This window comes from Hyposmocoma kahamanoa, unplaced genomic scaffold (genome assembly GCF_003589595.1).
Source record: "Hyposmocoma kahamanoa isolate Upper Pololo Valley unplaced genomic scaffold, ASM358959v1 138, whole genome shotgun sequence".
Lineage (NCBI taxonomy): Eukaryota > Metazoa > Arthropoda > Insecta > Lepidoptera > Cosmopterigidae > Hyposmocoma > Hyposmocoma kahamanoa.
The window spans coordinates 111,866-130,297 of record NW_020653492.1 but is presented as its reverse complement, the minus strand read 5'-3'; the positions used below and the strand labels follow the sequence as shown (position 1 = coordinate 130,297).

The 18,432-nt window shown below is 37.4% G+C and overlaps 1 protein-coding gene across 1 annotated transcript in view; it reads right to left on the bottom strand.

Annotated features, from left to right (window-relative positions):
• Nucleotides 1–3,726: 3,726 nt before the first annotated feature.
• The window catches only part of LOC113240464 (alpha-2-macroglobulin-like protein 1), a 76,006-nt gene continuing 61,300 nt past the window's right edge, over nucleotides 3,727–18,432 (bottom strand). Inside the window, exon 6 of the mRNA XM_026477775.1 lies at nucleotides 3,727–3,843. Coding sequence (XP_026333560.1) covers nucleotides 3,727–3,843 — 117 coding nt within the window. The remainder of the gene's footprint in view (nucleotides 3,844–18,432) is intronic.

Sequence of the window (18,432 nt, the reverse complement as noted above, 5' to 3'; positions counted from 1 at the left end):
CAGGAAAGGGTCGGAGACAGACGCTGTAGGACCAGAACCGATAGTGTCCCTCCCCTGCCAATGGTCCAGAACAACTATACACAAAGGTACAAAATCTTTACATAATAACACATGGACCACCCTTACGGTTTGTAGACAGGCGAGGGAAGCACTCCCAACGCTCAATGCCAGTCTATCTCGAATACTAATTAAACTTAAAAGGCAAGAGCTTCGCACTCTAACTGCCGCCCTAACGGGTCATGGTCCATACAATAAACACCTTTTCAATTTAGGTATCACAGACAGCCCTCTATGCAGAGCGTGCATGGAGGGGGAGGAAACGGCTGCGCACATCCTACTCCAGTGCTCCGGCGTGGCCAACTACAGGGCAAAGTACCTTGGAGTGCCAAGGTCGCTCCCCGAAGTCTTCAGCAAACCAAGGAGGCTGCTGAGATTCCTGGAGGAGCTTGGATGGCACGAGTAGGACCCTGCACCCACCACACGCAAAATAGGCGCTTTGTCGTCGAGTTGCGGAAACCAGCCCGTTGCACCAAGTACCAAGTACTATTATTATTTATTGTTTTTGAAACCTGCATACTGAAAAAGTTTCACAAACATTGTGAAGTCCCCAACGTACCATATGAATGTATTTCTCAATATGTGTAACAAAGATGATGTTATTTATGACTATTTATCTTTGGTCTACTGACCAGAATCAGTTCAGAAAATTTAATTTCTCAAATTGGTCCTACCGGGAATCGAACCTGGGATCACATCATCCAGCAGTGCATACCATTGGGCCACCGAGGACGTCGCAATGGGATATTTATGAGTTGATGGTGATATAATTATTAAAAGTATATAGATGATGATATAATTCAGTAGATTCAATCCAATAGCGTACAGGTCGCAGTAGCAGTAGAGCTCGTTGTGAAAGAATCCGTAATAATGTGAGCATTACTGCGATCTGGTTTTGAAGGGTAAAGGTGCTGGTGAATAACAGACACATGTTACTAACTTGTCAACTTACGTCTCAGGGTGACGGATCAGTGCCCCTTAGATCTTTCCGATTCCGAGGTTTAAACCTCTGGAATTGTTACGGACAGGCGTGTCGCTTACCACCAGGCCTACGTCTGTTGTTCATCCCGTCACTTGATATCATAAAAAATCTAAAGTAAGGTAAATGAGGTCATTTTAAATAATACCACCACCACATACCACTTAAAAATCATAATTATATATAAAGATATTTTTACTTGCCACGTTCGCCGTGTCTCAGGTGTGTCAGTGTAAAATTGGGTGAGCGGTATATACAAACTTATTATAGCCGATAAGAACATTGTGAAAAGTGAAAATCCGAATCAACAACGTACCATAATTCGACTGGCTTTCTGAAACGTTACTAAGTTCGTAAGATCACCGCCGGCAAGTTTAGCTGAATCAGTGTTTTATAGTGATGGGCTTATACTGTTATTAATACCTGTTACTGTTACATACTCCACAAAACAATATTAGGTTCATGTTTAAAGGGATAAATATTACTTTTTGTTATTACCTAAGAATCTCTGTTTGTTGATAGTTTAACTTTTAAAATATTATTTATTAAGGTTCACATTAATGAAAATTCCTTTAAATGGTATTGAGACCTTACAGTAGTTATAATTTTTAGGAAAACCAATACTTAAGACAGTACTATCATTCATTATTATTAGAAAGAACAATATCTTGATGCGATCACAACTCTAATGCTTGGTTTTCATCGACTTATGTTTTAGAATAATGATGGGTGTTTGTGTGTACGTGAGTGAGTGAGTGTATATTGTATGTATGTTAGCCCTTAAGGTATATATTATATGGGTCATGTGACCTGAAATAAATGACTAAGTAAATAAATAAATCATAACATTAATTAAACTTAGGTACCTACATTACTCGCCTACATACGTACCTAGTACCTGCAACTTTAAAGGCGAGTGTTATATTCTATTTAATGTTAGTACAAATACGCGTTAAACATCACTTTGACGATAATTAACACTGCTTTATTTAATCTCGTTCCTAAATACTAGGTTAAGTATCGAGCATGAGACATCTCTACAGAACATCTAACTTCGTACCCGACTAATTTCATTAATCTGCACATTGATTGGATTTGCTGTGCTACTCCTCGCTTTACGTTTTATTCTATTATTATGGCATCGTAAAATTAAGAGGATTATTCTGGTACATTTCGGCCATTTTTCTCGGTATCTTACATTCTTAGAGCGGTTACACACGTTGACTATAAGCAGCGATGCAAACGCGCGATTGCATCATATACTTGGGATTCATAGCGTTTATCGATGCAGTCGCGTACTTGCATCGATGTCATCGCTTATAAATCGCAAGTGTAGTTTCACGAACGCGCGTTTGTATCGCCGCTAAAAGTCACCGTGTGTAACGACTCTTAGAGGCTACATTATGTACATAAATAGGTACTATTCCACTTATCTTGAGACCTCCACCCACCATGACTGTGCTTCTAATGTATCCCCTCGGTTACATCCACGCACAAATAGTCTTTTAACACGAGACTGTTTATTCCAGCTATTTGACCAAGCCTTTTTTTGAAGACGGATGTCAGTATAGTTGAGATATGCCATGGCTGAATTATTAACCACGTCTCCATTTACATTCTCTCAATATAATAATAACATAATAATTTGAAGACTTGGGTGGTCTAATGGTTTACACTAAAGGCGATAGATGCGGAGGTCCCAGATTCGATTCCCGGTAGGATCAATTTTGGAAATGAAGTTTTCTAATTTGGTTTTAGTCTAGGTGTTCTAGGATGTGCCCCAGATTGAATTCCGTTGCTCTGGTACTCATAGTACAGGAAACTCTCTAGTTTGAGACCAGGCAATTGGTGTATTTGTCCAGCATATTATTATTATTTAAAAAATAAATTTGTTTTGTTATCAATAAGAACTAGTACTAATGCATTTAAAATAATAATAAAAGCTATAAAGCACACACTCAACATAGCCCCGCACTAGGGAAACCCTGTGTCGCGGTTGCCACGCGATGGACACACACATAGACAACCACGAATTACACCCAAATTCACGAAAGAAATAAACGCAGGCCATACAAATATTTCTCCCGGGAATCGAACCTGGGAGCTCTGCGTGGCAGTCTGGCGTGGTAACCGTTCGGCCACAGAGGCAGTTGAAAATGTATCAGCAGTCAGTATTATTGACGTTACGATTATTCCATTTTACCAATTTCTATATGCCAAGTTTTTATAGGTTCGTCGAGACTCAATGAACAAATTTATGACGTAAAAGATATTGTCATGTGTACGGCATAGCCTAGAGAGCACTGCCTTTTATCCCTAATTAGTTGAATTGTGTATATCTTGTGTGATATCGAAATAATAGCGTGGGATTGAAAATTCAAAGCCGGCCGGATAAGGTTCTCGTATCATCAGGAGATTTCAAATCAAATCTACAGTCAACAAAACAAAGGTGTTCAACTTTGAACATCATGTATTTAACAACAAAATGCAAGATCGTAACATACATTTAAACTGTCACAAGAAATGGCCTCATCATCACGCAACGAGTGCAACATAGTGAAATAATTCACTACTTAATAGAAAAGAGCTTCGTCGGCAACCAACACACATAGGACACTAAGAAAAACCTATCATTATGTATTAGTCATAAAAATTGTATAAATAGCAATAAGATTTGTAAATATACTCAGTTATCCACTAACATCTGATTTTAACTCATCAAACTCATCATCTTGCTTAGTACTACCCGCTACTCCTCTCACTGTGGCCAAGACATCTTTAGCCATCAGTAGATCGGTCTTGTGAGTCTGCTTGACCGGCAGTGAGAATACCATTCCAGTACACATTGCACGACGTGCACTTCCTTACCTCTTTCCAACCTTCCGTTTTTCATCTAAGGTCTCATGGTGACAGACTTCCCGTTCATATCTTGCATATATATTTCTCCGTTTATATATTTATGGTTACGTTAGGCTACACACCGATAGGTTGTAGGGCTATACTATTAGATAAATTCATTGGAACGACTCTTGAAGTCTCACCGTTAGAGTTAATAGGGTAGTTTATATTTTTATCCTAACTTTGCCATAATTTCATGCACAGAAGGCCGTTGGTATTTGCTGCATACAACACCACACACTACATTGTCAGACAAGCACTACCACCACATTAATACCACACGCTGTTCAAGAGGCCAACATTCAATCTAAATTTAAACTAAAAAAATGATTTTTTTTTTCAATGTGTTCTATATGGCTTGTTTGAATATTATAAACTGAATAGTAAATGGAGCTAGCATTCCAGATGCTGATGACACTTGTGACATGCTCACTGTTTATACACAGAAGGTCATTGAGTTCTTTTTTTCTATAATATCAAGTGACGAGAAGAGCAGTTGCAGTGCCACTCAGAGCTTTATATCACAGATTTGAGAGGCACTGCCACTGCCTATATGCCTGTAATTTCACCAACACCCTTACTCTTGAAAACCAAAACGCTGTAATGCTCACATTACTGCTTGGCCGCAGAAAGTAAGGTGGCAGTACTTCCTTGGGCAAAACTTTCAAAAGGAGCTCAACTGCTACTATATAAAAAAAAGACTCCACCTGCTGCAGACCTTCAGTTCCAGAAACAACCATTAAATATTTCGGGATGCTAGGTATCGTCATTCCTTGTGACGTTTAGTTCCGTAGTCACTTAGATGGCAAAGTCAAGCTGGCTTCCAAACAGCTCGGTTTGCTCCACAGGGCTTAGCGGTATTTCACTTCGGAGCAGAGACGGCTACTTTGTAAGTTCTTAAGTCCGTCCCCATATGGAACACTGCATCCATCTTTGGGCGGGAGCTCCCGGATGCTAGCTTGGACCCTTTGACGCGATTTAACGACGTGCTATGAGAATTGTTGAGGATCCTGTGCTTACAGACAATATTGAACCCCTGTGTTCGAGGAGAGACTTGCCTCCCTGTATCTGTTCTGTCACCTGTACAATGGCCAATGTTCTGAAGAACTGTTTAACATGATGCAAGCAACATTTTATCCCCGCACAGCTCGCCACCGGCAGGGAGCCCATAGTACTGTACGGTTTCAGACGAGCTTCCTCCCATATACAATTAGGTTGTGGAATTAACTCCCTGTCGGGGTTTTCAGGAATACAGCATGGAGTCCTCCAAAAGGGGTTTAAAAAGGGTCCTAACTAACTAAGGGTTGGCAACGCGTAACGCGCCTGGTGTTCCAGGTGTTCATAGGCGACGGTGACTGCTTTCCATCAGGTGGGCCGTATGCTTGTTTGCTGCCTAGATAATATAAAAAAAACTAAAAAGCCTATAAAAAAAATACATGGATCTCTAGTTTGAGAATAGGCAGCCAGTTAAAATATCTTGCACCTATAATTAGATATCCTGTAATCAATAGCTATTACGTTTGGAGTCGATGTCGTGGGATTAATTATCTTTTATTGCTTCTTCCGGGAAATAAAAGAATTTTGATTTGTGTTGTAATTAATACGCTACTTGTTTACAAAGTTATATAAACAAAGAACAACAATCACGTCAATTTAACACAACATATACAAATACATTTGATATTGTCGTAATTATTAAATCAACGGTCTTACGTACAGTATTTATATGTAGATCTTGTGCCCGAGCTTAATTTCTGACGACCATAATAGAACTAGCTTATCTAAATTAGTTCAGCTTTGTGTTCTAGATCGTAGTTTCATTATTTCATTAGGTATTATTGTTTGTTTTTATGATACCAAGTGGCGGGACGAGGTTGTGCGCCTGGTGGTAAGCGAAGCGCCTGTCCACGGGGTAAAGATTTGAGGGGCACTGCTACTGCCCCCGTCACCCTGTCTTCAACATTAACTTGACAAGTCCCGTATGCCTGTGATTTCATCAGCACCCTTACTATTCAAAACCGGAACGCTATAATACTCATTTTACTGCTTTACGGCAGAAATACGTAAGTAGTACTTCCTTGGACGAACTCTTTCACAAGGAGCTTTAACGTACTATATCTATATATAATGTTGTTTGATATCAACGTGACGTAGAGTAAATTTCGTATGAAATCATTATTTCGTCACTGTAGCACGAAAGGAGATAACTTACAATTTTACTAAAACGCGATATCGATAACACGTTTGAAATGAAACTTTGTCTTATGGGATCTAGAATGGCATATATTTTGTTTTTATTTTTAAACAAAGCAATGTTTCGGGCTATCACGGATGATAGTAGCAATACGATGAGCACATGAGGTGAGTGCGTTTAGGCACTTGAGACATTTATATGGGAAATTGCACCGCTTCATCTATTGACCCCGACCAGAACTAAATTCGGTACCAAGAGTCTCTGTTTCGATAGGTAAAAAACCTATCGACACATAATCCGAAATAAATTGTTTTATTTCCAATATTATAAGTTTGATTGAAAATTTTAGTTACAAAGATCGCACACTAAGGGTCGTATTCCAGAACTCTACTCAATACTCAAGCCAGGACTTGAGTATTGCAGTGAGCACTGAAAATCATACTCAAGTCCTTGCCATTAGGGTCGTATTTCCAGTGCTTGAAATCATACTCAAGTCTGCTCAAATCCTGACTTGAGCATTGAGTAGAGTTCTAGAATACGACCCTTAGAGTGGTTACACACGGCAAGTTTTAGCGGCGATGTTTAACGCGAGTTAAAAAGTTAAGTGCACCGCTACACTTGCGATTTATAGGCGATTGCATCGATGTAAATGCGTGCTTGTATCAATCGCCTATAAATCCCAAGTGTAGCGATGCAATCGCGCGTTTGTGTCGATGCAGTCGCCCGCTTGCATCGCGTTTTTGTGCTGCTTGAAGCATCGCCTTTGCTTCTTTCTTAGAAAAAATCCTTCGAGCCGGCTGGTGCTACGCTGTGCCAACTAAGCCACAGAAAGAACCAGCGGACCTTACGAGTTTTGTTGAAGTGCTTGTTGGAGATCTTTGTCTCTGTCATCTTTGCCGTAGCGCGATCTGTGAGAAATCTATTTCTTCACTCCGCCAGGCCATTTACAGCTACCAGCAGCTGGCTAGAGATGTCGCTTTAATAACCGAAAGAATTTTTTCTAAGTGTGCGAGCTTTGTATTAATAATTATAACAAACTAGTGGATTGATGTCACAAAAAAATAATTGAATATCATGGTGGTGAAATATCACGACATTTAATAAACTTAATTTAGATAAGTCTTAAATAATTCCTATAGAATACATATAGAATCAACTGGGAAGTCAAATAGTAATAGTATAAAGCCTCAATATCAAGGCACAAAATTTGACTTCCTTGTTCGCCTCCGATTAACCGCAAACAGCGTCTGAGTCTTCAATTCTAACTAATGGGATCAGATCTGCCGATCCGGCAAATGAATTGATTTCGACCAAATTTCGGATACGCTAAGGCCGTAGTCATACTAGCTGTGTTCAGACTGCAAAATGCTGCTTCCGGTGAAACTTTATGCTTATAAAAGCGTTAATGTTGAAATGTTTTTAGTTTCTTAGTACGTTTACTTTTAGTCTTTGGTAGATTTATTTGGTAGATCTATTTACTGAACTGCACTAAATCATCATCAGAAACTAGGCGTAACATGTACCGTAATGACAATTATGTTACATCGTGTTTACTACATTAATTTGAGAACCTCGGTGGTCTCGGTGACTGTTTACATTGTGAGCGCTGGATGCGGAAGTCTCGGATTCGTTTCCTGATAGATTTGGAAAATGAACTTTTCTAAGTTTGTTCTGGTCTGGATGGTCTAGAAAGTGCCCTAAGGCTGCTAACTGATTGACTGCATGCTTGCAGTTAATGTGTGAAGTCGTAATCAACATGCAGCCGAGACCTCGACTGCATGAAGTTGAAAACGTCTTAACGCATTAACTGCATGAAGTCGGTTTCGACTTTATGCAGTTAATGCGTGAAGTCGGTATCAACTTCATGCAGTCAAGATCTCGGCTGCATGAAGTTGATCTCGACTTCATGAAGTCGAAATCAACTGCAGCCGTTAATGCTAGCAGCCTAAAGTCAATTCCGTTGCTCTGATGCTCATAGCACAGCAAATTCCTTGGCTTGATACCTGGCAATTAATGTATTTTTTTGGCACTAATTATTATATGTTTAATAAAAAAAACAATAACTTAATGGTGAAATTTGCTTATGTGTAAGTAAGTAAGTAAGTAAGTAAGTGACAATAATAACTGAGTAGCAACGAACTGTGAATTCCTAATATCGATAAGCTCTCAAATGGAAAATATATTTATACAAACGTCAAAGACTGTAAGTCAATGACTTTAGGGATTTGTGATTTTAGGGCATCACCATACTTATCGATGTGGAAGTGGCTTGAGTCAATCATGTCGTTCATAGTCGCTCGCTCGCATATGATCGACAATGGCTAATATCCTTGGTTAATATCCTTCATTCGTACCTAATATGTTTCATCTTTGTGACTGTACCTACTTATACGTTCCCTTCGTTATAATTTCTTGGTGCCCGAAGACGATTTTATTGTCAAGTTGGATATCTTCAGGTGCGTTTAGATGACGCGACGCATTTTGGACGTCTGGGTGATTTTCAACGATTTTCACATTGGGTCTTATCTGAAAATCAGTGCAGGGATCGTATTGTTTTCCAATAAATACTAAGTTATTGACCCTTTTGTTACCACACAAAGTAGTTATATTATAACGGTACCACTAAAATCTAAGATGTAGCAATAATTGACATGAATCGTAAAAACTTTAGAATATCGTGTTCTTAGGTTTTCGCGATTGTTACACATAGGAAATGAAACTATTTTTCCGGATTTAAATCGCGTGTATTTGTTTTTTCAAACAAACCGACGTTTCGGAACTTTAGAATCTTTAGAATGTTGCAAAAATCACACCGCGCGTCATTAAGGTTACACATTATACCATTTTTTACGACTTGTCATCGAAAACCCGAGAAACTAGATATACAAAGTAACCACCCCCTATATTCCATTGTTTGATTCCTTAGTATAATATAAGGACTGGAGCTGCGATAGCTCTAGATCTTTCGATTGCTCGATAGCTATCCCTCCTGTTGAACAGTTGTCGTATAAGTTCTTTATAATTATATTCTAAATACATTTTTGTCTTAATTGAAAAAGTATTTTAAATTCAGTGAAGTCCTTCTCCGAAGGTAACTACAATCATTAAAAGTAAAATCTTTATTTCTTCGAACCCCTTCACTCACCATCTCCCACAAGAAGAGGAGATAATCTCAGTACAAAGTACTAAAAAAACCGACCTCAAAAGTACGTGGAATTATATCTATCTGCCAAGTCTTATTGAAATATGGGGATGTTTAGTTCGCCACTACACAGGACTTGACACAGGAGATAATAAAAATCGGTTGTCACTACTCAAAGTATATTGAGAAGAAAACGCCTTAAATTGGATAAATAGCAAATCAACCATTAAAATAATTGCAACTAAATTAAAGTTAGGCGCTATTTATGAAAATGAATCTTCATGTGTGTACAGCCACCCTTAGAGGTGGATGATTTTCTTCAAAATAAAATGGGACCACTATGGAAGTACCCCCTTTATGAAAATCGGTTCGCAAATACCGGAGTTATCGCGTAACATATAGACAATAAAAAAGAACACAGTCGAATTGAGAACCTCCTCCTTTTTTGAAGTCGGTTAAAAAATATAACTAAGCATCTTTATACTTAGTGTCTTTGTTTATGTTTATGCAGATAATCTGTGGCTTAATTTAGGCTTTTGTTTGGTTTGTGATTTTAAGCGTGAGTGTTTTTAATTATGTTTTTAGTTATTTTTTCTTATTTGTTTTTTTGGATGGTGTCATTTGTGATAGTCAGTTCTTCTTCGTCTTCCTTTAAAACCGTCATCAGAGCCAAAGCGAAAAGTTCGTCTTTATCGTTCTTATTGCAAGGACACAAAGCGTTTCTCGAGCAGCCTAAAGCGATTCCGCTTCAATAAGTATAGTATCTTTCTAAGACTTTGGCAAAAGTTCGAATTGGTTTCTGTTTTGTGTCGAACATTAGATAAATTGTATTACCCTTTAAATTGTAACATTTATTTATTGAATATCATGATGATTTACCACCATGATGTGAAAACACTTCACTGGTTTTTTATTGTTATTGGTACGAAGATCATGTACAAAGAAAGATTCCTGCGGTTTGACTGGACTCGAACCAGTATCTGTTGCCAAGCCAGAACACGGCTCTTAACCAACTGAGCTATAGACCGAGTCAGCAGATCTTACAAATTTCTTTAAGTGTTTGTGACAAATCCTTGAATTACTAATACAAAGATCCAACACATAGAAAAAATTCTTGGACCCGATGGGACTTGACCCACGGCCAAGCTGTATTTTTTTTTATATAATACTAAGAATTACGGGACGAACAAGCCGTGCGCCTGGTGATAAGTTATCCATAACAGTTGCAGTGCCACTTAGAGCTTTAAATCACAAAGATCTGAGACAAATACCCTGAGACATAAGTTGACAAGTCCCATGTGCCTGTAATTTCACCAGAAGTAGGTAAGACGGCAGTACTTCCCTGGATGACCTCTTTCACATGGAGCTCTATTGCTACTAAAACAGGTTAAGTTATCGAGTTGTCTCCTATGTGTTTTTGTTATAGACCTTTGTACTATATTTTTCGGCATTCTGCGCCGCTAGTGACATCTAGTGCGAGATTTTAAAACCTTCTCACCACATACACAGTGCTGAATGCCGAAAAATCCAGTACAAAGATCTAGAACAAAAAACAGACAGGAGAATTTCGACAACTCGATAACCGGACCTGTAGCTCAGTTTGTTAGGCAACGCTACGGTGCATCATGGTCACGGGTTCCAGCCTCGCTCAATCTTTGTATTTAATTGCCTCCGTGGCCGAATGGTTACCATGCCGGACTGCCACGCAGAGGTCCAGGTTCGATTCCCGGGCTGGGGAAATATTTGTATTGCCTACATTTATTTCTCTCATGAGTTTGGGTGTAATTTGTGGTTGTCTATGTGTGTGCTCATGGCACCCGCGACACAGGGTTTCCCTAGTGCGGGTTTATGTTGAGTGTGTGCGTTATATATTGTATTAATAATCGTAAGAAAACTAGTGGAGTTATTTTACAAAAAATCTCAATAATATTTTATTTTGTCTCATTATATTTTTAATATGGTTTTCCTCAAGAAAGGTTTTCTTCAGAGAAACTCAGAGGTGCAAGGCAGGATTCGAACTCACGGTGTCTGCTTGAAAGGCGGTAGGTCAATCCATTAAGCTATCATTACTTCTTTTTAGTATTAACTTAAATGCAATAAAGTTCCATGTACACTAACGACAAAGGCAATATGATCTGCATAATTAGTTCCGGATGGCCAACGGACTAGCTGACTAAGCGACTTGGAGCTCTAATGACGCTAATGGAATTTTGTAGCTTGATAAAGTAAACATGATTGAACTTAGAAAAAAAAAAACACTTCCATCTGTGTGAGTAACAATATTATAAGGTTTTTATTTTTAAATAAACTTTTCAGGAGAATACGCTTTTTTACCAAAAACTTTGACAGCAGAACATTATAATATACAAATTCACTTGAAATTCATAATATCTTTGTTTTATAGGCTAACAAATAACATTTAAATTAATTAAATACTACCACTTATTCCTAGCGCAGATTCCCTTGAGAGAAATAAGCTAGAAATTCTAGAGGTTGCTCTTGGTTCTCCTTTTTATCCAGTCAATGCCAAAAACCAGTACAAAACCTGTGTTATATTTCTTTAGCCCAGTAAAAAGCCACCTATATGCCAATATCTGTTGTCTTTAGAAGATCTTCGCGGGTGCAGCTGGTTGCACACACTAGGCATGAGGGTTTACTTTGTGAGGGGGTTTTGAGTCGGATTGATGTATCGCCATTGCACCATGTTGTCTCTACATAGGCCCACTTGTGATCTGAGACTTCCTCTTGGTAAACAGATTTATAAAACATAGGTCAAACGGATCACTATCACTAATTTCTATCGTCTAAGTACTTGAAATAGCATGTAATGATATCAAATGATTTAATTAGTATTCAAATGCCTGAATCACATTGAAATACATGAACGAATCACTCTCAATTCGCGTAACCGAATCAATGGAACGATTCAATCAACATTTTGTTGAAGTTGAAGTTTTTGGTGAACTTAATCCGTGAACAGTAGGTATAAAATTGGTTTCTTTTGTTGTGGATGTAGCTTTTTAAAATAGAAAATAAACCTCATTACCCGCATATAAAGCGTCAAATGCAATAACACAGATGCTTCCTGGGCGCGATGCCACAAGACGTGCCTCGGAATGAAATTGTCTACCTAGAGGAGTTCAATGTAGATTTTTTATTATTTCTCTCTTCCATATTAAATGTTTTCAGTATTTCATTTTCTTTATTCAATGCCACATAAATATGCCAATTCATTCGTAATTTAAATTGTATTAAAAATGAAGACCGTAAGTAACTTATTTAGTAGCAGTAGAGTTCCAAGTCAGAGCACTCATCCAGAGAAGTACTGTCTTACCATTTCAGCCGCCAAGCAGAGTGAGCATTCAGACTCAGAGCACCCAGAGTAATCTGAGTGGCGCTGCAACTATTACGTTTACCAAGCGCACGACGTTTAGTAGCAGTAGACTCCTTGTGAAAGAGTTAGTCCAGGGAAGTACTGCCACCTTACCTATTTCTGCCGCCAAGCAGAAACGTTAGCGTTACGTTATTATTACGTTTGGAAGGGTAATGGTGCTGGTGATATTACGGGCATATGGAACTTGTCACCTTAAGTCTCAGGGTGACGTGCGCAGTGGCAGGGACCCTAAGATCTTTGCGATTTAAAGCTCTGAGTGGCACTGCAACTGTTATGGATAGCATGTAGCTTGTAGCTTACCTCCAGGTGCACGACTTGGTCGCTCCGTCACTTGGTATATTAAAAAAAGACCTTTTGGTTCCGTTAAGGGACCCCCTTACCAGTGTTCGAGCTAAGGTCGGTGTACGGTGGCTCTTTCTGCGCTGACGTAATGTTGCGGAAGGATACGGCGGAACGGGAGCGAGTGGAAGAGCCGTCCTCTCATCATATGCTCCACAAACGCTTGAGGCGCAGACGGGTGGCTTATGGCCGCCAAATGCCAGGCCGACCAGGCTGTCATAGCTTTAGTGCGTAGTTTTCGTCGAGTCAACACTGCAGAAGCTTGTAACTAAGCGCCGCGGACTGGTTCGAAACACGTCGAGTAGAAAATTCGTCTTAAATATGTGTCCGTTAGTTAATATGTCTTAGTCTCTTGGTAGTTTTCTATTTAAATTAACAATATATACAAAGCGAAGGTACATATTTTTTATTAATGCTAAGTGACGGGACGAAAAAGTCGTGTACCTGGTGGTAAGCGACACGCTTGTCCATAACAATTGCAGTGCCACTCAGAGCTTTAAATCGCAAAGACTTAAGGGACACTGCCACTGCGTCCGTCACCCTAATATACAAGATGACAAGTCCTTTGTGCCTGTAATTTCACCAGCACCCTTACCCTTCAAAACCACAGTAATGCTCACATTACTGCTTGGTAACCGAAATAGGTCAGGTGGCAGTATTTCTCTGCACGAACTCTTTAACAAAGAGCTCTAGTTACACATAGAAGAAGGTTTACAACTGTCGGAAATCTTGTGAAGTCCCCAACCCTCAAGGGGCCGGCGTGGCTGATGGGCTTAACGCTCCGCATGCCCTGCAGTAGGATGTATAAATAGATTGACGATGAACACATAAGTATCACTATTTTTCTACAGAGCGTTTAAGGTTTAGCTAGCTTACTCTAATTAGTCGGACGGCTGAAGTTAGTTGACGGCAATCAATGGCGGCGATTTGTTCTAATCACGCTTGAGCCTGGTTTATTTCCCGGATTAACATGTCGCCCTGACCCACACTAATAATTTTGCATTTTAAATGATGATTAATTTACACATTTGGCATTTATATTAGTCATTTACTGGAGGCGAGCAGTTTTTACTGCACTTAAAACTTCAATGTCTCGACTTTACGTTTTAAAATGACTTAACTTTCCACCTTTGAGTTCGTGATTACAGCCAGCTCGTGGTTATGATAAAACTCCGTAGAAACTAATAGTAAACGGTAAACAAGCTTCTTCGTATGGGGTGTTGAGAAACACGGATTTTTCGCAAGAAAACTTTTTTAACGCTTTTGACAGCTAGTTACGAACAGGTTTCGTGAAACTTGATGTGTTTTTATTTATATCACAGGCTTTTATTTCATCATAGCGAAACCTCAGAATGCCTCAGTTATCTATTGCGACACTAAACTTTTGTACAACCGGGATCTATCTTTTTTAAATTACGCCAGAGTAGATGATAAATTTAACAGTTGTTTGATGGTACAAACAAATACTAAACGTCGGAAAAAGTTCAGAAAACGTTTTGCAGACGGAACCGACGTACTAGACTATTGTAATGGCTACTGCAGTGTATCTACTTAGTAGATGATAAATACATATTCTCGCGCTCACAATTGGTGGCACAGACTGAGCAGTCGGTATTGGGAGCTCGACGAGATGGGACGTACGTACAGAGTTACGGAATACCTTTAAACAGACTTAAAACGATCCTACAGCTATACTATAGCTACAGCTGGTGTCAGAATAAACAAGTTAACTTGTCATGCGTTCTAGAGACACACGATGTTTTGTAAGACCGGACACTAAGACAAGTGTTTGTCGATGTGGCTGGATTCGTCTTTAATTCGTCCAAACTCATGGTACCTCGATTTCGTTTAACCAAAGTAAATAACTCTTTTATGGGGAACTGTATACGTTTTCACAATAAGATTCCGGAGCATATATTAAGATTATCATTTCCTAACCCAAGCAGCACACCCATATCTAAATATATACTATAAGATACCTAATAGAATTTAATTCGATTGAATATTTTAAGAGTTCAAATTCCCTCAAGATATCTCGAAGAAGGTTTCTAGACAATTTAAGGTAAAACTGGGCGCAACTTCATTAGTAGATCACAAGAGTACTTTGAGAAACTATCTGTAGGCAGTGTTAAGAGTGATTCTTATCTTTTTTCTCAAGTAACCCTTCTAAAATGCTACAAGACCATTTGTAGAATGTAGACAGTTTTTATTTAGTCTTGTAGACAGTTTTTAGATAATTTATATTCTATGATAGTTTTCTTAGTAAAGCTATTTTAAAACCAAAATACTAAAGCATTACAAACGTAAGACGCAATTCTCTTAATACTAATAGATTTCAAGCTTAATAGCTTACAAAATATAAACTACCAAAATTGCAACATGGCGAAATTAGATATAATACTTCTGACTTTTTCGCGCAATGTTTAATCGGTTAGAAAGCGCGATTTGACGTGCGACTTTAAATACATTGTGAAAAGTGATGTAAAACCTGTCAAAAACTAATGCGCTCGCTAAATTCTAAATATTTATGTAAAAAATGTAAACTTAATAAAAATACAGTTATTTCGGTTTTAAATATTTATAAAAAGCCTAAGAATACAAAATAACTCACAAAACAAACAATTTCCAAGAAGTTCTAGGCTTCTTCAAGCTAATTTCAACTTAGTTTACTTTTTTACTTTTTTACGTTTTTTACGTTTTCTTTTTGAAGAGAAAATAATTTTTTCTCGGCTTCTTCATAGTCATTATTTAAAAATAAAAATGGCGATAAGAATTTAAAGCTTTTTCAAAACACTGTTGGGAGCATTTTGTCTATAGCTTTATCTATAGAAATACTTTAGAATACGAAAAGATTATTTTTTCTTGCTTTAGTGTAGTTGATCTTGTATGAGAATATTCACTCATAAGAAGCTTTTATGATTGTCTACAAAACGCGATGTTTCTAAGCGATTTTTTCTTTTGACAGTATTACAAAACCTTTATGAAATCTCGAAAAAATCCAAGTCCTAAAAAATATTCTCGTAAGGCAGTCTCCACTTTCTGTCTATGTTTCTCGAAGATTAGGTAAAAAACTCTACCTATTCCGATCCCTGTGATTAATGGTGAACCTAATTAAAATAAATAAACGATTTAAGGTCATCCAATTTTATAATAAGTTTTACATTTTACATTCTGTTTACTTTCACAGCAAATGTAATAGATTATTACATTTTGAATTTTTTTTAATTCTTTATCATTGTCACGAAACCTTCTTGTTTAAAATATTATTTTTTATTTTCCTTATTGAGTATGTCACCTTTGTCCTTACCACAATTGTTTTAGTTTCTTTGCTAGAAGAAATGTCTCGCTTTTAAATACCTTTAAAATATACGGAAATTATCTCCCAATTCAGTAAGTGTTTTAATAAGGGAGCAAAGGCTGCGGCCCGCGGTAGCGTCTATCTATATCAGAACCTGAAATTATACCGAACAATTATATTTTTAAGCGATGTATTTCCAGTAAATAATGAAAACTCGAGATGTGGGGAGTTTGTGGGGAATATGAACTTTGCTCTCCCCAATTTTGGGGATTTTAACCGTAATTTTTGGGGATTTTGAACAATTGGCATTTGTAACGCTGATTGTATCGAATGATGTGACTTAATATCCAAGGTTCACCACCTCCACCAGATCTTTTAATATTCTTTACTTTATCCATTTTGCATGCACTCTTACAACGTCCAATAGAGTAAAAAACCCTAATTGTAGTATTTTTTTAATAAAATCTACTGAAGGCGCGCTATAACGTGTTTGTCATAAGTACAAACACTACAGAATGTCTATAAATTAAATAAATCTAGAATAAACTTAAGAACACTAGTTTTAGAGTATTAATAGACTTTACTGGACGTGTATAGAACAATTTTAGTAAAAATAATTAGTTGTTCTCCAGATGAACTTAAAATAAGGACTATAAGAGTAAATGGAACTATTCTTCCCGATTTAAATCCGGAAGGATAGTTTCATTTCCTATGTGTAACAATCGCGAAAACCTAAGAACTCCATATAAGAGTAAATCTTAAGGGAGATTACACTTAATTAAGTTGTTTGGTATTGAGGTTTTAAAATTTTGACTTGAGTGAAATAAATCTATAGGAACAATTTCTTTTTTCTAAAACCATTTATAAAGAACTATTATCTAAATTTATACCATATTAAGACTGTTTATAGATATAACAGTTTTAAGGCGTGTAAAGTGTGCTCCTTGGGAAAAGTTTCTTGCTCGTTCTTCTCAGGGAAATCAGCGTAGTGAATGAGCAGTAGCTTAATGTAATGTAATGTAAATGTGACATTTTCAAGTGTGTTCAAGTGTCTGTAAATTTATTTTACCCATGGAATAAATGATCTGTGACTTTGACTTTGACTTTAAAAAGAAGGTTAAAAAGCAAAGATCTGCAACAACACATAGAAAAATTCGTAAGGTCCGCTAGTTCGTTTCGTTGCTTAGTTGGCGTCTGCCACGGTTTGCTGGAAAAAGTTGGTTCGAATCCAGCCTGAATTTTTCTTACTATTCGATCTTTGTATTAATAATTATTACAAACTAGTGTAGTAATATCACAAAAATAACTGAATGTCATGGTGGTGAAATATCGTAGCGTTCAATAAAAACTTAAAAATTAAAAAAATAAGTAATTTTTAATTTTTTTTTAAATTGTGGATTAAAACACCGTTAGAGACACCGTGTGTCTCTAGGATGCTACAGCACCACAATTATTAGGAACACACGTGTCTCCGGAATGTGTAACGGGTTAAAAAAAATTACACAAAAATTAAGCAAATGGCAATAGATAAATAATTACTTCTTTTTTCAAAAATGCTTACGCGATGTATTTCTCTCTACGGCTGTAAGCGTAAATGTTCTATACACTCGCCGTAGTCGATGAAGAGAATATAGTGTGTCAGATTTTATGAAGTCAGATAGTGAAATATGCCAAAGAAATGAGGCCATTATTCAAGGTTGAAATTCTTTTGTAGTGAATATTTTTACTAGTCGACGTAAATTTGATTAATATAACGCACTGTTAATACAATAGTGTACTAACTGAAAATGTGTATTTTTTCAGAATCGATGAGAAACGAATTACTCACTTTCCGCGAAAGATTATTAAAATTTATATTTAAATTTAAATTTATGTAATTTATATTTAAATCTACACGGTTAAAGTTTATTACAGACTTCTAAACAATTTTCTACTCGCCAAATATTACTGATATTTGCGTAAAGACTTACAAAACGTTTTGCCTCATTTCGAGTTAAGTAGATATCTTTCAATTGTTTCTTACAATATTCTAATGACGTATTGACGTGTAGAGAATCAAATTTTACGTTCAGCATTAGTATAATCTCGATTTTCACATATTTTGAGTTACAACACTATTGTAATAGCAGTG